Below are 22,176 nucleotides of genomic sequence, written 5' to 3' on the forward strand. Positions count from 1 at the left end.
CTGGAGCATCAAGCTTCAGTTCTTAGGTCCTCTGTGCTGGACAGATGTTCCCAAGGGTGAACATCATCCTTAAGATTTCAGCCTCCTTCCTCAGCCCAGAGGGCAGCAACAACTCCACAGAAGACACAGCCCTTCCCAGAGGACATCTGTCCTCCTGCTGCTAATAGCAGGACCCTGAAGCCTGAAGACACTGGGCTCTAAAATTGGGGACAAGCTCAGAACAGAAGTGCCAGGTCCCTGGGGCCTCAAGGCCTCTAGCTGTGAGTAGCAACCAGCCCCACTTCATAGTCTGGAGAAAGCCTGGTTGGGGAAGGGGCCAGGTGCATCCCAGGGAAAGTGAGCAAAGTTGTCGTTGGGGTCCACCCAGCCTGCTGCTGAGAGCACTCGATCACACTGCACGTGCATTGCTCCACTTAACCCCTGAGCAGCCCAAGGGGCAGGGAGGGCTTCTCCATTTGACATATGAGACGGCTTAGAGAAGTTAGAAGACAAACCAGGTTTTTCTGATCTAGGTATGTGCTCTCAGTTAAAAAAGAGGTGCTCAAAGTATAGCCACAGCAGCAGGCAGCTCCTGGGATCTTAGAAATACAAATCTCCAGGCTCCACCCCAGACCTGGGGAGTCAGAAACTCTGGGGACTCTGATACACACAAGTCTGAGAAGAGCCCTCTCCAGTGCCTTATGCTCATAGCCCACGTTTGGCCAGGAGCCCCCCCCCACCCCCGCCAGTCAGATTACAGTCTTCACTAAGAGTTCAGAATTGTTCTGGGGCAAGATTATGAAGGCAGCCAGTGACCAGGCGGACAAGTGGTCCCTGCCACTGTGTTGGTCTGTGGCTGAGCCACACTGTATGCCCTGAGAAATGGGCCGTGGGGCTACAGCCCTGCCCAGGGAAACATCCAGGACACCTCAGCCTCCCTGAACAGCTGTCTTCCACCTCTCCTCAGTAGTCCCCTGCTCCAGAAAGCCCTCTCCCAGACACCCTGCTCTGCACACTCCTTTGAGGGACATCCCTCCTCACTACGCCCACCTCCTCCTGTGGTCCCACATGGCTCTGGGCAGGATGGGCAGCTCCTGCATCTGCCTAGGTCCTGTAAGCAAACGTTTCTACTCATCCTGAACCAATCCCTGCCCTGCCTGCTTACCAGGGAGCAGGTTGGGTGTGTCTAGCCTCACGGACCAAAAGCAGGGTGTGCATGTGGGAAAAGGGTTCCCCAAAGACAAGCCAGAGTCAGTTCTCACTGAGACACACCAAAGCTCAGTTACTGCAAATGCAGCCTCCCAGGCCTGGGGTTCAGGGGCATGCAGAGAGCAGGAAACATAGGGCTTGTGAAACTCAGACTGAAGCCCGGTGCAAACAGGCACTGGTTGGCAGGAAGGAGGAGCCAAGTCCCTGTGGAAGCGGGGCCCAGCACAGACCTAGAGCCAGGCACCCTGGGTTCTGCTCCCAACACTGTCTCCAACATCCTTTAGTGGACTGGGTGCATCTATTGTGCACCTACTGTGTACCAGGCTCTGTGGTGGGCTCCATAACACCAGCAGCCTGCTATATCCTCTTCCTTCCTTCTGCAAGTGGGGATATTGAAGCTCAAAGAGGTTTAGTCACCTGCCCTAGGTCACTAAGCAGTGGAGTCAGTGTGGGATCATGGTTCAGACAGGACTCATGTACCTCCCTGTTCCAGCATTCCAGGCAGCAGGAAAGCAAAGGAAGAAAGGTGCCCCATGGGGTCAACTACCTCTTCCGATAAGGCACGGAGACGCAGGAGCCAGTCCTCAGCCTGCTCCAGAGCGGCAGGGAGCTCACTGTGGCCAAGCTTCAGGGCCAGGGCAGCCTCAGTGATTTGGCTCAGGTGACGGGTACGCAGCCGGAACAGGTACTGGTCCAGGTGGGTGGCAGAGGGAGTCTCAAGAACATTACTCAGGGGCTGGCTGCAAAAGACAGAATGTTCCTGATGAGCACACACACCCATGTGCACGGGTCCCACCCTCAGCCTACCTGCTGGGTGCCTTCTCCAGCTCAATCTAGGTGTATGGTCTCTGCGTGACAGGCCCCATCCTTACCTCCTCCGGGAAGCCTCCCAACCACATCAGCACTCAAGCTTCCATTCTGAAGCCCAGAGCCCTTTATTCTGGGGTCACCTGTTGGGGACTCACCCTCAGCCTCTGGTCTGTTGAGTTCTTTAGCATGGGCATCCCCCTCCCCGCAGCTGACTGCAAATTCTCAGAGGGCCCAGAGAGTCTCTCTACTGTTCCCCACATTCTCCTAGAGCAGAGGCCCCAGCATTAAGTTGCCGACACTGAAACAAATCCATTCTGTGTTGTGTGCACACTTTCTCCAAGAAGGAAATTTATGGACCCCTGACGAGCCACTGCAGACACTGTGGGGAGGCCAGCAGCCAATAATACAGATGTGTCCACCCAGGGCGGCCCCAAACACCTCTCCCAGAAGCCTCTCCTTTAGGAAGCCTTTGGAGAGAAAACAAGGGTACGTGCAGCCCTCAAAACATAGCTCTGAGCTCTAAGTGAGGAGTTAGGTTTAAACTCAGTCTTGTCAAGAGGCAAAGAGCTCTGACCCACCCCATCACACAGGGGCTCCCTAAAAGGTCTTCATAAGGCTGCTCTACAGCACTCCAAGTCTGGGGTGCCTGCGCACATACCTGGGATGGGTGGGGAAGTCTGTGCTCTTCCCTCACCAAACAAGACCCCTCCTAAGGTCCCAGATTGAGCATATGGGGGGCTGCCCTGCCCCCTCGACACCCCCGGCCGAGCTCTTGACTCCCAAACAGGACATTAGTCAAACCAGCTCCGCCAGGTCTGCTCCCACCGCTCGCACCCCACCTCCCCTCCCCGCAGCGTCTCGACTCCCGGCTCCCGGCTGATTTATTTTTCTGCCAATTTCCCGGAGCTATGCAGAACCAATTACCGCCGGAGCGCAGCGGCACCGCCGCCGCCAGATACACCACTCTGGCAGGCCCTCGGCGCACTACATTTTTCCTGTTATTTTTTTTAATTGAATTTTTAGGATGGGGGGAGCAGTACGCGAACTCCATCTCGGGGAAACTTAAGCCCCGGGGCCTGTCTCAGGTCACGTACTGCACACCCTGTAGTAATATAATATTTACTGCCCCGAGGGTGCAGCGGATCGGGCTGCCCCGGGCCAGGGCATGCTCGGTGGGGAAGGGGGGTCCTGGGCTAGAGTCCTGGACGGGGCCTGCCTGGGAGCCAGCCTGAGCCGGCCGGGGGCGGGGCGCGGGCGTGGAGAGGGCTGGGGAGCCAACCAGGGTGATTTATGCACCCAGCCTGGGTCGGAAGCTGGGCAGGATGGTGATAGAGACCACCAAAGGGAGAGTTTCAGGAGGCTATGAGCCCCTCCAAGACTCCCCAAGAAATAGTCAGGACCCATGAGTGCCACTAACAAGATGTCTTGGCCTTTTCTCACCCCAGAAAATCTCAAGGCAGGGGTTGCAGAAAGAGGAGGCTGGATGATGCAGCACCCCCACCTCCCTAAACAGGCAGACGGCTTGCGAACTCTGGCCCTGGCCAACTTGGAAATCGGGGTGGCCTGGCCACTAGCAAAGTTGCTGCCTGCCCCTGAAGGACCAAGTGGGTGACTACATAAGGACATACTCCAGGGGGGCAGAGTATCCAGCGGAAAGATGAACTGGCCTTTGTCATTCGTTTCACTCCTTGTATGCAACAGCTCTTCTGGGCCTAGGCTGAGCAGGGACTGGGACCAGAGACCAGACCTGGCAGTGCTCTCTCCCAGGAGCAGTGAGTCGGGAGTCCTTCCTGGATGAAGTGTCCCCCAGCCTCCTGGCAGGGTTGGCAGGAGCTGGTCAGGCCCAGCAGAGTGGAGGGTTTTGGGACTGATGCAACAGCATATGCACACGAGTGAAGACAGAGGCAAGGGAACACGTGTGGGGTGGGTAGTGCCCTGCAGCTGGCAGAGAGGTCCAGAAGGACTGGGGTCTGAGGCGGGTGATGGGGACAGAGGGCCTTCTCACCAGGATGAGAGCTGAGAATTTTCCTGCGTGCAGTGGCAGCTACTGCAGGGCTGATGCGAAGGCAGGCATGGCACTATTTCAGGCAGACCTTGGGCGTGCTGATGTAAGTGGAGCGGAGAAGATGAAAGGGAGGAAGGAGAGGGAAGAGGCAGCTGCGACAGGGCTGGGAAAAGAGGGAGTGAAACCAGAGTTGGCCTGGTCTCCAGCACGGGGATGAGGGTCCGTCCGGGAGAAGACATAATAGGGGAGGCAATGAAACTTGTCTGGGGCCTGTGTAGCCCCAGCCGCCTCAGGTCAGCCATGTGGAGATGCCCAGCATCCAGCTGGGTCATGGGTCTTTGAGGAACAGAATGGACACCGTTGGCCCTGAGGGAGAGGGCAGCTTACAGGAAAATGAGCTCAGAAAAGGCCTGAGCTGGAATGAGGGATGCTGACACTGGGGTTGTGAGCAGGGCTGGAGGAATGGGCGTGCAGCCATGGTCAGCTGTGCAAGCTGGCTTGGGGACCCGTGCCTGGCTGCCCTACTTGCCAGCTGTGAAGATGTTCACCTCCTGAGTTGGAGTTAGAGGGAGCTCTTGTGCTGAGGCCCCAGAGCTGTTCGGTGGACTCAGGTGACGTGGTCCTGATGCCTGGATTTCTTCCGGAAAAGCCATGTGTATGTTCAAAAGAGGATGAGGACTCAGCTCCCCTCTCAAGCTCCTGACCTGGGACCACTAGCCCTGGGTGGCCCAAGCTACCTTTCCCCATTGGGAGAGTGACTCAGGGGTCAGGCAGAATTGGAAGAAGTGTTTTTAGCTAAATCCTCCAGGAGCAGAGCACTGTGGAGGGCACTCGCCCATCTCAGATGTTCCACAACTGCAGACCTGCCAAGGTCCACCCCACATATGAGTCATGCGTGACACTTCAGGGAAAACCCATGCCCTGCCTGCCCACCACCCAAGGCTGTGCCAGTGAGGACAGCAAGGGTGGCCTGCAGCGGGCGGGGGGGGGGGATGCCATGTGAGCTCATCCCACAGCTGCACCCCTCCCCTCTTCCGACTGAGCTGCTCTGCACCCGTCCAGCTCCACTCATCCTCCTACCTCCAGACCACAGAGCCAGCTTCCTCACAGACACCCTCCTACTTGGCTCCCCCAACCCGCTCTTCCTCCCGCTGACTTCGAGAATGGGCCCAGTGCCCACTCAGATCTGGGGGACATTCTGGACCTTCCTTTGACACCTGCATCCAATCCACAATCAAATTCTGTCCACCATAGAGCAGTACAGCAGGAATCTCTGCCACTTACTTGGTATGTAAATCTTGGCAGGTTAATCGACCTCTCTGCCTCAGTCTCCTCATCTGCAAAATGGGGATTATTCTACTTCCTATCTCCTAAGAGTCTTATGAATAGTTAACACAAGTAAAATTCTTATGGGAGGCTGAGGCGGGAGGATCACATGTTTGAGCCCAGCCTGAGCAACTTAATGAGAACTGGCTACAAAATTTTAAAAAGCCTGGGGTTATAACTCAGTGCAACAACCCTGGGTTCAGTCCTCAGTACTTTAAAAATATTCCTGGAACGGTGCTTGGCATGATAAGTGTCGTCAAAATGCCTGCTGGAGTGTCTATGCTGCCCTCTGTTCACCTCAGCTCCCAGCCTTCAAGGCGTCACTGTCACAGGTGCCTTGGTCACAGCTCACCTGCACAGCCGTATGTCCAGCCTGCCATTGTCTGGTCCCCCAACACCCACCCCTCACCACCAACACCAGTCCGCCCCTCACACGGCAGCCAGAGTGAGCACCGGAAGCCCAGGGCCACCTTGCCGCTCAGTGGCCCCCGGGCCTCAGCTCTTCTTGGGAAACCCCAAGGCCTGTCCCATGGGCATCAGCTCCTTCCTACCCATCCCTGGAGGCAGTGAGCATTTCAGGCTTCTAGATCTTTGCCTAGGTGGTCCCTTCTCCAAAGGGTGACACTCCTCCTCCCTCAGAGCTCATGTCCAGCATCCCTCCTCTAAGAAGCTTCCCTACATTCAACTTGTCGGCATTGGGAAGGTGCACCTGCTCTGAGCTCTGACAGCCCAGGTGTCCAAGTCGCCATCACATTTAACCTCCTGAATTCACTTTCACACCCAAGACCCCCTAGAGGCATAGCTGTACCCTGGTCAACACGCTTGGCACTGAACCTGCCCTGCTCCAGGAAGGTTTGGGGAATGGATGAATGCCTTGTCTGGAACTCTACCAAGGGAGGGGGCTTCCCATGGGCAGGTAACACTTTGATAAAGATGCACACGGGTGCTGCTCAGGTGGCCATGGTTACAGATTTCTCAGCACAAAGGCATCTCTCTGCAGGGCTCTAGAGCCAGGATGAGGGAGGTGATGAGATGTAGAGGGGGCATAGAAAGTAGAAGGGCAACTATTTGTTATTAAGTTCATTTAACAACTGAGAAACAGGTCCAGAGAAGGGAAGCTGCCTAAAGCCCAAAGCTGGCTAAAGGGGCTAGCACTGCAGCCTCCTGACATTTCTCTTTCTTTACAATAATTATAGCTACCATTTATTAAATCCTTCCTAAGGTCCCAGCACTTTGTTTATTAGATATTAAAAGGTGGTTATTCTTCATGCCAAGTTGAAGTTCAAAGTCTCTTTTGGAGTGGCGCCCCAAAACCACCCACCCATCTGTGGAAGAGATGCTGAGATGTGCTCCCTCTGCTCGGTATCTGTACCCCCATTCTCCATCACCCCAGAGCCCCCTTTTCCTGAAGCTGACAACCAGCTTTGTCAATAGAAGGCTAGACAAAAACTGTGGTCCCTGACATGGCCTTGGGGAAGGGAGGGGCGCCCCACCCCCAGCCAGCTTCTCCTGGAGATTCCATCAGGGAAATAAGAGGTCGGAGATCAGAGACACAATGCTCCCTATTCAGGTGAGCTGGGCCGCCAGGGGCCCACAGCTGCCGCTGCTGCAAAAAGATTTATGACCTGCTCTAAATGTCACCTTTTCAACTCCCCGTGCTGGCTCCACCACCTTTGGACTCAGCTTGGGCCGGACTACTGGCCAAGCGTGGCTGGGAGACGTGCCGCTACTCACTGCCACACACGAGCACACCCAGGGAAACGGCTGGCTGAGCCAGGAGCACCAGGCGCCTCGGGTGCCAGGTGGCCCCTACCTGCAGTCTGCAATGAGCTCATCCATCAGCTGAGCCACCAGGAGGTCCATGTCCTCGGTGGAGCACTTTGCCTTCAGGGCCAGGTGGACCTGCTCCAGGCCAGCTTCCTATGGGACAGGAGCAAGGTCAGGAATGTCACCACAGAGCAGGAGGTATGGACGGGACCCAACCCCCAGGCCTTGTCACCAGAGCCAAAAAGTTCCCTGAACCAAAAAGAAGTGAACAATTAAAGCAGAGATGGCAGCGCCCAGACCGACCAACCAGCACTGTCCCAGCTCAAGAAACTTCCAGGGCTCCCCATGCCCCAATTCCCCAGCCTGGAACTCCAGCCTCACATCTGGACATGAGAGTTCACAAGCTGTCACTAGGCTTTGACAGAACTTGAGTGCATCCTGCTCCTCACCTGCCACCTTCAAGCCAGGCCTGACTTTGCAAGTGAGTGACCCTATGATCCTGCTCTGGCTCCCACCTGGAACCTCTTCCTGTCCAGATTCTGCCACACAGCTAGGCTCAGATCAAGTCTGCCTTGCAGTCCAGCCACCTCCAGTTAAACAGAGCTTCTCCAAACTCCCATGGCCGGGCTCTCACTGGGCCACATCTGCCTCCTCCCCTGAGCTACTTTCCCAGACCTCCTTGTGGGCCTCAGCCCTGAGCTGGGGGGGCAGAGACCATTCTCACAACACCTGCCAGGCCCAGGAATGTTCCTCTGTCCCCCATGGACCCTTTGCCACCGAGCATTTGACATGTGCTCCACACTGGGACCACCAGTCTAGGGACAGATCCTAGGAACAAAACACAGTCCCTGCCCTCAGAGTCTCCAGTCTCGCTGTGAGACAATGATTGACCCAGAAGCCCACTGCACTGGACAGCATCAAGCCCAGATTCTCCCCCTCTGGGTGTTTGCTGGTCTTCTCCCTCCCTAGAGAGGCAGTCTCAAGGAATCTGTGGACCACTATGGCCGCCCACCTGGGCCTGGTCTCCTGTCAACACTCCAAGACCCTTCCTTCCCATTCTCTCCCATCTTTGCTTTGCACTGCACCCATCACCAGATCTGCCCAGTCCTCTCCTCTCCAACCCTTCCCTCTCCCTATTGCCCTTGCCTGCTTCAACAGCATTCCCCACCCCCGTGATACACCCTAGGCTGCACTCTGAGTGAGAGAGCCTCCACACACCCACCCACAGAAATGCCTGGAGCACTGTGGGGACCATCAGCTTCCCCTGGCCTTCTCCCCTCCCTTGGCCTCTATACCTCCACCTGCCCCTGATTCTTTTCCTCTCCCTGACCATGTGCCATTCAGCAGCTCCTCACCTCCAAACAGAACCCGCTACCTCCTCTCATACACTGATTTTCTCTCCAGCTTCCTGGTTCCCCAGCTACCAGAGTCACTTCTTTGAGCCCTTCCTCTTCCCATATCCAACAGGCCACCAAGACCTTGTAGCTGCAGTCCTCTCAAAAGCATCTCCCTCTCAGAGCCTCATCACCTTCCCTTGGCCCTGTCCTGGCATCCTAGAAGGCCCCTCACTGGACACGGTATCCCTGTCTGGTTCATGATGCCTCCCTATGCACCTTGGCCAATCTCCTTCCTGAGCCCCATGCCTCTTCCTTGTTACCCATGAGTGCGACCTGGAGCTAGGTTTGGGAAAGCCTACATGAGAGGCTCAGGAAGCCTATGCCTTCCTTTATTAAACTGATTTCCCGTCCACTTCTAGCTTCTGGCTTCTAGCTGGAAGGCTCTCTAGCATGAGCACTTGTGTGTGCTAAGAGTCAAAGGCCCCTGAGGAATGCATGAGTAAGCTGGCACGGGGCTCTGTCCTGCAGCTTGCAGCTGCATCTCTCTCAGGACTCTCTCAGGGTTGACTCCGCCTCAGATCAGGACTTCCCCAGCACTGTTCATACCCCCTTTCTCTTCCCAGGATGCAGGACAGGACACAGGACACCAGGCTGTGAAGGTTGCTGGGCATAGTCCTGTACTGGTGTGTACACTGAGGGTGGGCAGGTCTAAAGACACCTGTGGCATGGCAGGGGGCAGGAACAAGGTTTGGGGAGGTTTCTACTCACCAGCTGGTCAGCAATCCTGAGCAGATGATTCTGAGTCTCGATTCTGTGGCTGATGTCCTCCCAGTAGGAGGACAGGACCACCACAGGCTTCACATTGCCCCAGGGTAAGTAGTAGTAGTGGCAGCCTGGAAGGAGAAGGGTCTGAGTGCTGGGCCGGAGCCGAGGGCTGGTGGGACACGGTCCTGCAAAGCTCAGGCCCCTGGGCCCTCAGGGCTGGAAGTGGCACAGCTGAGAAAGAGGCACAACATGGAGGGTGGGAGGAGACAGGCACCTGCTGCCTTTCCCACCCAAGAACCACCTCGGACATGTGTGGCCTGATCTATATCCCCCAGGGTCCAAGCAAGGTGCCTGAGCTCCCTGAGTGGGGTGAACAGACAGCTGGGCTCTCATTGGAGCTCCTTAGCTCATCAAAACAGAGGGTTGCTAGAGTGACCCTGGGAAATCCAAGCCCACACTCCCCAAAGTCTCTAAGATAAGCTCAACAGACTCCATGTAATGACAGTGATAGGTCAGGATCAAGGGAGCAGGGCTGCTTTCTGGAGCCCAATCTGTGCGTACTGGCAGCAAGGCCCCACCTCAGGGAGTAAGGGGGAATAGACAAAGGGGTAAGAGGGGATCACCCTGAATAGGCAGGCCAGGGCCTCCAACAGCTTTCCAGGGAAGTAGCACTTAGGGTTCAGCCCCTGTTTTGAGGTCCAAGTCCCTACCAGGAAAACCAGCTCTAGCCTCACCGTCAAAGACTGCACGGCTGTACTGGGTGGTGGAGGCCAGAGGCAGGCAGGTTGTGTCGAACTTGTTACCATAGTTCCCAATGCTGACCTCAAACTGGATGGCATCATCCACGTCCTGCAGCATGGAGGCTGAGTAGAAAGCAGCAAAGAGGGAATACTTGCGCCTCCGGAGGTACTTCTGAGGGGAGGAGGAGGGAAGACACCAAGGTAGGTCACAGGTTTGCAAGGCTCTGCCCAAGACCAGCATCTAGCCACTCATGGCAAAAAGTCAAGCAAAGAAACAGCATCCAGATTTGGTTACTGACTGAACAAACCCATTCCAGGTCTAGGTGCGTTAGGCCTGGTTTCCCTAATAAGATCTGCACCTCCAAGGTCACAGTGACCTTTAAACCCACAGCAATGGCACCCACCACAGCAGTGGAGCAGAGGCCCCTTGGTGCCCCTCAGGGGGACCCAGGCCCCTTCTGCTATGCAGAGGAGCTGAAAGCTCTTGACCACCTCACCCCTGCTGGAGCTCCCGCGCCAGATCTCAACCTTGGCAGTACACCCGGGCAGCCACTGCCAGGTGCCTGGAAAGAGTGATCCCATTGCCCCTCTGGGCTCAGGGCACAAGGCTCAATCACATGTCCTGATTTGAACCAACCATCTTACCTCAGAAAGCAGAAAGAAGAGGAATTCAACAGTTGGATTTTAAGAGAATGTTAGTAGTAATGACAGCTAACACTGAGTGCTTACTGCACGCATGCCTTCATTCACTTCTCGCAACAATCTTACAAGGTAAGTGTAATTATTATGCCCACTTTACAGACAGGGAAATTGATACAGCTGATAAGCAGTAGAACTAGGATGCAAACCAAAGCCATCTGACTATGGTGTCTAAATACTGCCAGATATAAATAAGGTCCAGCTCTACCATTCATTATTCTCATATATCTGAGCCTCAGTTTCTTCATCTGTTCAGCCACCTCATGGGGTGCTGGGAAGATTCAGGAACATCAGGAGTGTCACTAGCAGTGTCTGCCACATGGTGTTTAGCTGACTAATAGTTATGTTCACATGATCAATAGAAAATAGCATCCCATTTTGCATCAAGTTCTAGACTTTCAAAATACTTTCATTTATCCTCCTCATGCTTCTGAACATTCTTGGGTAAGTGTCACATTACTCCTACTTTACAGTTGAGATCTGACACTCCGAGAGGGTAAGCTACGGGTGTCCTTTCTCCACCATGGCACCTACTTAGCCACCTTGTCCCCACCCCAGCAGATACCCATGTCCCTCCCAGAGCAGTTGCCCCTCACCTCCACGCGGAGAATATCATCTGCAGGGAGGTCCTCCACCTTCTGTTCACTGTGCTCCACCAGCTTGGTCTCCAGGGACAGCAGAACCCGGCCCCGGTAGGCCACACCTTCTCCCTGCAAGAGGAGTCCAGGTCACCGGAAGGGAGGGGAAAGAGGGAAGGGGCCCAATGCAGCCCTAAGGCAGCTCATCACCAGTCCTGAGGGCTGAGTGTGCAGGCAGAGAGAGGGTTCTCCAAGGTTGTGGTTGCCTGGCCTTGGGCCTGCTCAGGCCTCATCAAGCCTCTGGACCTTCAGCCAGGCCTGGATGCTGCCCAAGCCATGCTGGAAGACCCCTAAGACAGGCTGGGGCACCTGGGGTATTGGGGATCTGGATCTGGCCCTTTCCAGGCTCCAGCAGCTCACCTTGCCCATGTTGAGCTCTGTGTAGGGGTCTGGGAAGCCCGTAAACTCCCGGGGGCTGCCGTAGAGGTTCACATAGCAGGGCCCGAAGGTGGGGAGGAAGCCCAGGTTGTCGTCGGCTGGGAGACACAAGTGGGGTTCAGAGAAGTTGACCCAGTGGGGCTTTCTAAAGCTCGACCCAGCCACCTTGAGACCTAAGCCCATCTCTGGCTCTCAGTTTCCCCCACATGCACCAGATGCAACCCCTGTAAATGCATGAACAATGACACTGGTGATAACTGCCATCCTCTGCCATGGTCCCTTTATCTCCACCACTGCACTGAGCCATGGCTGTTTCTGTTATTTCACTGGTCCCATTTTACAGATGAGGAAACAGGTTCAGAGATGCAAAGGAACACCTGGCCACAAGGTGGTAGGACCCAACCTGTGTGACCTCAAAGCCTGTGCTCTCAGCCCCATGCCCAAGAAGGCGCTTGGGGCTGTCCCCTGCCCATGCCCTCCGGCCTCCCCTCTCCGGCCCTCCAGCCCATGGCACAAAGGTCCCAGAGCCTGGTGATCAGAGACGCCATTTCCCAGAGGGGCAGGTAGGGGCCCAGCTAGGGCCCCCACGCACAGTGCAGCCCCCGGGAACACACCCTCACCCTCATGGCCGCGGCTCATCCTGGCCTTGCAACAGGGCGCACCCAGCACTCCTGACCATCTCCCACACACACACTGTGCAAAGAGCAATTTTTCAGTGGAACAGGTTGGAGGACAATTAGAGTGAGAATTAACAAGAAGGGAGAGCTTTTCTCCACATTATTCCTCCGTTCTAGAGGCTCCCTTTTATGAATGTCATTTTCCAGCTCGTAGCTGCATTTCCCTGGGTGAGGCTTTCCTGACAATACTCTGGAAACCCTGCAAAGCCAGGATGTCCCTTTCAGAGGAAGGGGGACGAGGACATTTCCAGAGCACCAAAGCTGGGAAGCAGGGCCCGGACCACCTGGGATGACTGACTCTGCACAAGTTGGGTCAAGGTGAGCACACAATAAATGGCCTCCGCAAAGAAGTGCTCAGGGCAGACCTGGGGTGCACATTTCATGCCCTTGCTGCCGCTGAGACCTTGGGGGTGCGGCAGAGCAGGAGCAGGCTGGAGCCATGCCTGCCCAGCAGCCAGGAGCACCCTGCAACCTTCCACGCTTTCCCTCTTCCAGACCCCAGCACAGACGGGGCTCTGGCTTTGGGAACAAAAGGGGAGGCTGGGGAAGGGAACTTACGTGAACATTACTAATCGTCTTGATTATAATTTACCTTGTGAATTTCCACTCCAAGAGTTCTCCACTCCTCCACCTTCTCCTGGTCCCCAAGACACCTTACGCTCACCCTGTGCTCCAACACCTCCATGACATCAACCCCAAACCACAGCAGGTACAGGAAGGGGTCTCGGAGGGTAGGAGGAAAGCACCCTGTGGCATTCCAAGCAATTTATATATGCCATCAATGGTGTAGAGGAGACCACCAAAGGTAAACTCGGGGGCTATGGGTGAAACAGTCCTACCTCATGCAAATCAGGAAAAGTCCCTGCCTCCAGCACCCACTCCCTCCAGGAAGCCCCAGGACCCCCGTCCCCTCATGGTCCCCTAGGCGATAGCAACGTACGGTCTGGGGCTTGTGAAGACTTGACTACACCCGCAGTCTCCTCTGAAGCAAAGAAATGGAATAGAGGTTAGGATGGGCATGGCTGAGAAGAGGAATGTTTACGTGAACAGGTGCGTGGATGGAGAGCTGGCAGACAGATGGACAGAAAGACACCTCCTGTGTGGGAAGCAGACATAGCCCAAGGCTGCACCCTGGAGTTCAGGTGTGAATTTATCACAAACTAGAGCTTTTCCACCCCAGGCCAGTCGGACACATCCCCCCATACCACAACCGGACCTGTAACTTGATGTATTCAAAAAATAACAGAAAAGAAAATGTGCTTTTTAAAGTGTAGCAAGTTAAGTAAGAGAAACAAAGTACAAAGAAAGGGTAAGGGAAACACCTGAGGAGCCAGAGTGAGGCAACAGCACACCCAGCACTTTTAACCCAACAAGGAGGCTGACATTTGGGACTCTCCTGCCTGAGCAGTGGCATTTCAAGGCCCAACATCTCCACCTAGGGGTCACTTCCAGTACTGCCACTGAAGATAACCTGTTGCATTTCCACAACAGCAGGCGCCCAGATCTGGCTTCTGGCACCTGCTGCTTCAGGTGAAGCCCAGTAACAGCTGCTGTCCATTTGATAAAGACTCTGCACACTTGAGTGTTTCCCTACACCTTGGTAAATAGTGTCTAGGAATAAACAAGGAAGGAAATGCTCTGGCAAACTTGGGCTCTTGGTATCCATCGCTCACTTCTGGGCAAGTATGATGTGCCCCAGGGGAGTGGGCACCCTCAGTCTTCTTCCCTTGCCTCTCTGACCTCTGCCTCTTCCTCCACTCTGACCTCCCCTTTCTCGTTCTCCAACCAGCAAGGGATAATTGAGTCTGCAGTCAAAACCAAGCCTGGGGGCATAGATAGTGAACTTCATGATTATTCTTATTCACGGTTCATCTCTACCTATTATTCTTCTAAAAAAAAAAAAACTTGCTATTTTCTCATAGCTCCGTGATTACAGTTAGGGTTGAGCAAACTTCTGTGAAGGAAGAATATGCAGAGATAGAGAAAGTGGAGAAGAGAAAAGAGCACAATGTGGGAGCTAAGATAAGAATAGGGGTGGATGCGGGAGGTCAGAGGTCCAGGGAGGGCGAGGTCCTGCACTAGTGCCTTGGATCTCTGCAGCCAACCCTTGGCTATGAAAGTCACTGGCAAACATCAGGGCTGTAGAAATCGTAGCTCATGGCCATTTTCTTATCCTCGGAAATTGGCTTTCACCTGTGGGAGAGCCAGGCCCCTGACCACAGGGGAGCTTTCTGCCTCAGCAAGATGACCTATGTGGGCACAGCTGCAGTCCCAAGGAGGCCAGTGGCAGGGGACCACCGGAAGGAAACAGATTCCACTTTAAGCTCCCTCCCAGTGATTACTAACAGGCCCAGCCAGTTATCCCAGGCTAATGAGGCCAAGGTCATAGTTCTAATCCTCATGTGGTTGTTGCAGAGGCAAACTAGGCTTCCCACCCACAGACTGACTTGGAGCCCCAGCTGCAAACTGGTGCCCAGCCAGATACAGATGTCCCCCTAGTCTCACCAGCCAGCTGACCAACACATGCCTCTGGTGACTAGGAGAAATAAGCACTTCTTCAACTCTTTCACTCATTCATTTGTTCATTCAGCAAGCCTAAACAGACACAGTACTAGGCACTGGGACTATGTGATAATACTGACATCTTAGGGTGATAATTCTGAACTGGAGGGCTGGACACAGGTCACTGGGTGCTGTAGCTCATCCCAGGTCCTCTCCCCTGTGTCTGTAGGCAGCTCATAAACTCAAGGGCAGGGTGACCAGAGAAGCCACCCAAGACAAAGCTTCTATTTAGTATTCATCATCCTTCTGCCAAAACACAAATGTTTTGGTGTGTTTTCCCTGAGCCCAGCAAACTGGGACCATGGAAGCCCTAAAACACACATGAATACGGCTAGTTTTGTGGCCTGAGCAGCCAAGTCCAATTCCTTCACCTGGGGGAAGCTGAAAGAGACAGAGGAGGCCCTCCCAGCCCCATGAGCCACACGCCACAGCCCTGCAGACAGTCTCCAGGGACACGTGTGTCTCCTGGAGTAGCCAGGGCATTGCCTGAAGCCAATGCCACCAGCTCCCTCTGCCCCTTGGCACAGCCCCAAGCCCATGGCATTTGGCTACCTAACACCAACCTACACTAGGAAGGAGAGAAACCAAAAATTTCTGGGAAATCATCATCACATTCCAAAGTCAAAGACACTAATTTTTGGTTTCATAGCCATGGGGGGAAAATCTGTATGCTACAGCTGCTATTTATACAACATGATTTCCATCTGTGTGAGGTTATCAAAGATCCCATGGAGGTTTCACAGGTCGCCTGTGCCTGTTACCTTTTGAAAGAACTGCTGCTTCTAAGGAGAGCACTCCTTTTTAAAAAACAAAATCTTGCCTTAGTATGCTGGTGCACAGAATCCAAGGTATACTTCTGTGTGCCCAGGCAAACTTGTGGGCAGAAGTGCTTAAGAGGTTAGTGTTAGGTCTTGTCCTCACTGGAAACAGAAACAAGAACACAAAAACAAAAACTCCCAGCTGAACCAAATCATCTGAGGAACTGTGAGGTGAGAGAATGTAGAGAAAGAACCCATTTTTGCAGTCAGCTTGTGTTGGCTTTTGAGAACAGCGAGGTGCTAGAACCCCACAGTGGGGAGAAAAACATACAAAAGAGCTGAAAGGAAAGTGGGAGGGACACATTCTGAGGGGATAAGGAGGAGACGCTTAGCAGGGAGCAAGGCAAATGCTAACCTTCAGGGCTAGAGGGAAGCTCCAGCCTCAGAAAGGGACCCACCTCTGCAGAAAGGGACATCAGACAACCTGCACAGTCCAAAAGAATGACTCCATTTGAGTAATTAATTAAACTGCTTTATTGTCTCTTAAGTAAAGCTACTTAACTGTATATCCAAAAACCAGTTAGCTGGTTGCAAGGAGATTCTCATTTATTTCCAGAACAATCTGTGAGAGAAGGTGGTCCTGCTTTTGAATACCTACCCACCTCCATAAAGCACACCGGGTTGCCTATGACTTGGGCGCCACCTAGTGGCTACATGAAACAACTCACCTTTCCAATAAGATAGTGACAACGCAAGGAAGATGATCAAAATCACCACCAGAGGACGGAAGGGGATGGAGAGAATCTAAACTCTCCATCAGGTAGCTGATAGCAGGCCCAGGCAGGTGTATCCTCATGGAAAACAGTCAAAAATTTCTTGTTGGGCCACTACCAGTATCTGTCCCAGGTTCCAGAGACAGAGACAGTACCAGTCAAGAACTGCATAAGAGCTTCCTTCCATTCTGAGAACTGTGGCCTACGAGGTGGACAGAACACTCTCTGCACCATTCCCATGGTACACTGCCCCGTCTAAAGCCTACCTATACGTAAAAGACCATCCTTTGCATAAACTATCTGAGAAGCACTAAGAAAGGGACTGCATCCTGGGAGAAGCAGTTCCATGGTTAGGAGGGGAGGGGCAGGGGAATTCTGACAGCAGTGCTTCTGGAAGGTCATTTATGTGAATTCCACCGGTTCAAACTGCCTATGATAAAATCAGAAGAGCAGAGTGCATTTAGATGTTGAAGTTAAGTGAAGGTATCCAGGAGTTCATTATATAATTCTCTACTTGGTTGTGGGTTTGAATTTTTCTATAAATTAAAAGGGTTTTTTTGAAAAATATTTCAGAGAACCTAGAAGAAAAGATTGAAGAAGGCACCAATGTCAAGAACACTGGGCAGACTCTGTCAGGAGCTAAACACATTAACCTAAACTGTAGCTGAGGATCTGTGGTGGGACAGGCACCCCACACCCTGTCTGTAGAAAGACGGCCACACTGAACAGATCTTGCTAGAGAATGGATAAGGGGAGACAGGGGATGGCACAGTGCCACCAGGTCAGGGAAAGAGCGTCCCTAAGGTTCAGGAGAGTCCACATCTGAATTTTTTGGGAAAAGCTTTGGGATCCTAAATATCATGAAAGAAGATGTAGCCTTGTGGACAAAGAAAAACTTCTGGGCGAGAATGGACAGGAGCAGAGAAGAAAAGGCAAATATAAAAGGAGTGGTAGAAGGAAAAGAAGCTTGACAAGAAACAAAAAATGCAACAGGCATTTATAAATCACATGGGAAGCAAAACTGGTACAGAAAGAAAATCAAATTAGTGATACAGAAAGCCAAGAATAGTGATAATAAATAGTCAATATTATGTTGAAGTTTATTGTACACCAGACGTTCTGAGAACTTTATATTTATTGTCTCATTGGATCCTTCCAACAGAGGCTGCAATTTATAAGAACCCCATTTTATGGAAAGATAACTACAATGACTCCCTTGGTTTCAAAGAAAGAGCCAAGAGAATCAGAACCCAAGCAGGCCCAGAACTGGAGCTTTTACCACTACCCTACCCTGCCTTCAGCTGCCTGTGGCACAGCGTTAAACTTTTTAAACTATTCCTCAATTCAAATTTAAGAATTCACCATGTCTCTGACAAAATTCAGTGCAAAGGGTCCTACACCTACATGGACTGAAGTATAGTTCTTTGTTTCCAGTCAATGACAGACCATGTATACAACAGGTCTCATAAGACTGTATCACCTAGAGACATTGTAGTCATCTCAGTTTGTGTAAGTACACTCTATAATATTCAGACAACAAAATCATCTAAGCGTTTTTCAGAACTTGTTTCAGTCCTTAAACATCACGTAACTAATTTTTTTTAACTACAAGAAAAAGGATAAATGTCTACCACCAGCATCTTGTCAGAAAAAAAAGAACAAACTACCTACAGAGGAATTAAATCCTAATGCTCTCAGAAAATATACCAAAATAAATGAAATGGATTAAATATTTAAGCACAAAAAATAATAACTAAATATAATCATAAAGTTTGCTGAAAACCTTTTAAACATGTATATAAGGCAGAAACTATACTGTCATTATCTAATAAGAAATTTTAATAATAAACTCAAGAAATTAGAAAGTTTAACAAGGAAACAACAAAATAAGTCTAAAAGTATTAAAGAGTACAACAATGAAAAATTCAATAAAGTGGGGTTTTTTTGGTACTGGGGAATCGAACTCAGGACCTTGTACTTGCATGGCAGATGCTGGAACCACTGAGCTAAATACCCGGCCCTTCAATAAAGTTTTTAAAAACTAACAAGTCTAGCTGAGAAAAAAGAACAAGAGAATTCAAACAATAGAAATAAAAACCAGGGAAATACCACAGATAGGGAAAATTGTTTAAATTATAAAAGACTTCTCTACATAACGCTATGTAAATAAATTAAAAGACCTCAATGCAATGGATGTTCTAGAAAAATATGAATAATCGAAATTGACTACAGTAAAGGCAACATACTAAAAATAACAATGATCACTGGAGAAACTGAAAAGTTTTTGAAGGGCTATTACTTCACCCACTCAAAAAGGGCACATGGCCCATATGGTTTTATGGGTGAATTATTTCAAATCCTCAAAAGGCTATATTCTTATGTTATATAAACTATTCCAGATGTTACAGAAGACTTTAAATATTTCCAATTAATTTTCCAGAGCCAGCATAATCCAAATACCAAAACCAAAAAAATAATAAGCAGACATACCAATTGAAGATAATAGAAAATCAAGAAACAGGCCTAAGGACAGATTTAGGAATTTAGTAAGTGATAAAAATGGCATTTCAAAATATAAAGAAAAAAGTGTTCAAATTTCAATGCTAGTATCACCAAAGAACAATTTTGAAAAAAGTAATGTTAGATCCTTGTCTTATTCAATATGGGAAAGATTTACAGATTTAGTTACATAAAAATTTAATTTCTATAGGTCAAATCTATTAATTGGTAAAATAAGATTGACAACTATTCACCACAGATATAACAGTGGAAAAGTTAGTATCAATATATACATAGAACTCTAAAAAACAATGAGAAATAGACAAACATATTATCAAAAATATGGCCCAGGACATGAATTTATAATAGAATAAATATATAAATACATTATATAAATTTAAATATTTTAAATTTTACATTGATCCAGTTCACTGTCAATGAAACAGAAGTTAAGGCACAATAACATACCATTTTCTCCCACTGAACTAGTAAGTTTCTTTTCTAACATTATTTTACCCTGCTTTAATGAGGGTGCAGCAAAAAAACCTTATGATTGAGAAAATAAACTTGAAATAGAAACTAGAATAACTTGTGATTGGAGAATAAATTAGTCCAGGATTTTTGAAGAGCAACATTGATATAGACAGAAAGCCTTTAAAATGTTAAAAATACTTTGACATAGCAAGTCCACTTTTCACCATTAATCCAAAAAGGAACTCACAAATTGCATAAATATTGAGCTACAAAAACAGTCATTGCAAAGTTGTTCATAATACAGAAAACTGGAAAACTCCTAAAAGTTCTGTGTTAACTACTTCATTTGGATTTATGGCACATTCCCACACCGAAATTTTTTTTTGTTTTTTGTTTTTTTGGTTTTTTGGTTTTTTGGTTTTTTTGGTTTATTTTTTTTTGGTACCAGGGATCAAACTTGGGACCTTGCACTTGCAAGGCAGGTACTGAAACCACTGAGCTAAATCCCCGGACTCCACACTGAAATGTTTATTCACTTAAAAGGTGAAAGATTTACATGATTTGAAGAGGAAATTTTAATAATAAATAAGAGTGTGTATTTATTCACTTAAAATCATACTGTACAAAAAAAGACATTTTTGTTGTATCACCAAGTGACAAAAAGCATTTTTAAAACAATTTTTAGTATGTGTCCATATGTATGTGTATACATACATATACACACACACACAAAAAGGTCTCAGAATAGAAATAGTTCTTGTCTTGAGTAGTGGACTTACGGGTAAATTTTATATTCTTTCAGATTCTCTATTTAAAATTTTGCAGAACGGCAATGGATCACTTTTAATGGACGGATAAAAACAATTACAAAATATAAATTGATAGAGCAAATTGTCCAACATAAAATCTAGTGTTTGGCATGGCCAGGGACACCGATATTATCTTCAGGAATGAAGCAAGCTCCTTGTATCATTCATTAGATTGTCCCATCATCCAAATGTGGAGCATCCTAAATGTTTGAAATCACTCGGCAGAGCCTTGCTCCATGTAAAGTGGGTAACAAAGGCCTTAAAACCCTTCCCTTTTCTGCAAACCCTCAAAACTAGAGGTGTGTGATAGAGGTGAGACAGAAAACAAGATGAAGCCCTGGGGCAGAACACAGGGGGAACATACCTTCTATTTCTCCTCCAGGGGCAGAGATCTTTGACATACTCAGGTAGGTGGTGGACACGATGTCATTGTGAGTGAGGCGGTCCCTAGAACAAGGGGCAGAGAGGGCTTGAACACAGGCAAATCATGGCCACAGCCAAGCCAGGAAGGATGTAGCCTCAGTTACACATAATGGGGGGGGGGTCGGTTTTCACAATGGGCGTGTTATGTAGGCCTGGCAATCCCAGAGACAATGAGACTGTGCAGAAATCTCACTCAAGATTCCCCTGTAGGGAACTAGTCCATCTCTCCAGTCATCCACATCTCATCAACCGATGGACAATCGGCCACCAGCCTGTCTGAGCAAGCAGGTTGCAGGTTGCCAGGCAGGAGGCCAGAGGCGGGCAGGATGGGGAGCAGGAGGCTGCTCAGAGGGCCCCATTAGACCCAGAGAGAGCTGAGACTTCAGGAACTAATATAAATATCAATGTCAGGGGAGGTGGGGATAGGTGACCAGGAAAAAAATACCTCCAAGGCCACAGTCTTTTAAAAAATATTTTTATTTTTATTAGTACATGTTCCTAGTACATAATGATTACATTCATTGTGGGGAGTTGGAGCATTAATAACACATCTTAATCATTTTTATTTATCCTTCCCTTCTCCTCACTCCCCTTCCATTCCATCTCCTGGACCCCTTCCCATTTGCGAAAGTTCTATCTCTTTGTTTCCTATTTTCTATTTTTATTCTGCTCTTTAAGTTATTTATACCTTGAGATTCTCATATAAAACAATTGCTACTTAAGCTTGTGTATCTGATTTATTTCACTTAACCTGATAGTGTCAAGGTGTATCTGTTTTGCTACAAATTACTACAGTTTATCTTTATGGCAGAGTAGTACTCCACTGTGTATAAATGCCACATTTTGTTTACCTATTCATCTATTGATGGACATATAGGCTACTTCAAAAATTTAGCTATTATTAGCTGAGCCACTATAAACATGGGCATGCATGTATTAAATACATATCATATTTAATACAAATATGTATATTTAATACAAATATGTATTAAATACATATCATATTTCAATGATGTCTTAAATTCTTTGGGAAGATACCTGGAAAGGGGATAGCTGGGTGGAATGGAGTTTTGGTTTTAGTTTTCTGAGGAATCTCCATACTGATTTCCACAGAGGTTGTACTAGCTTACATTCCCACCAACAATGCAGAAAGGTTCCTTTTTTCCTACAGCCTTGTCAGCATTTATTACTTGATTTCTTAATGATAGCCATTCTTTCTGGAGTAAGATGGAAGTTCAATGTTGTTTAAATTTTCATTTCTCTGATGACCAGAGATGTTGAACATTTTTTCATGTACTTATTGGCCATCTGAACTTCTGAGAAGTATCTATTGACTTCAGTTGCCCATTTTTTGATTGGGTCTTGCATTTGAGGGGTCTAACTTTTTAGTTCTTTATATAGTCTAGACATTAGTCCTCTGTCCAATGAGTAGCTAGCAAAAATATTTCCCCATTCTGTAGGTTGTCTCTTCACTCAGTGACTTGTTTCCGTTGCTGTGCAGAAGCTTTTTAATTTGATATGATCCCATTTGTTGATTCTTGGTGTTGT

General features: G+C 49.6%; 1 protein-coding gene across 23 annotated transcripts in view; it reads right to left on the reverse strand.

The window, feature by feature from the left end:
- The window catches only part of Dysf (dysferlin), a 228,036-nt gene that overhangs the window by 112,270 nt on the left and 93,590 nt on the right, over nucleotides 1-22,176 (reverse strand). For 14 of the 23 annotated variants that reach the window (XM_004849885.4, XM_087215922.1, XM_004849881.3 and 11 more), the window contains 8 exons: nucleotides 20,570-20,652; nucleotides 13,271-13,312; nucleotides 11,636-11,751; nucleotides 11,234-11,347; nucleotides 9,933-10,110; nucleotides 9,202-9,326; nucleotides 7,143-7,249; nucleotides 1,736-1,928 (listed from right to left, as the gene is read on the reverse strand). In XM_004849885.4, the coding sequence (XP_004849942.1) occupies nucleotides 1,736-1,928; nucleotides 7,143-7,249; nucleotides 9,202-9,326; nucleotides 9,933-10,110; nucleotides 11,234-11,347; nucleotides 11,636-11,751; nucleotides 13,271-13,312; nucleotides 20,570-20,652 (958 nt within the window). The remainder of the gene's footprint in view (nucleotides 1-1,735; nucleotides 1,929-7,142; nucleotides 7,250-9,201; nucleotides 9,327-9,932; nucleotides 10,111-11,233; nucleotides 11,348-11,635; nucleotides 11,752-13,270; nucleotides 13,313-20,569; nucleotides 20,653-22,176) is intronic. The other 9 variants (XM_004849888.3, XM_004849884.4, XM_004849880.3 and 6 more) reach the window with 1 other exon arrangement.

Source organism: Heterocephalus glaber, unplaced genomic scaffold (genome assembly GCF_053883595.1).
Source record: "Heterocephalus glaber isolate CG9 unplaced genomic scaffold, H.glaber_assembly_v1.0 deba00001456, whole genome shotgun sequence".
NCBI lineage: Eukaryota > Metazoa > Chordata > Mammalia > Rodentia > Bathyergidae > Heterocephalus > Heterocephalus glaber.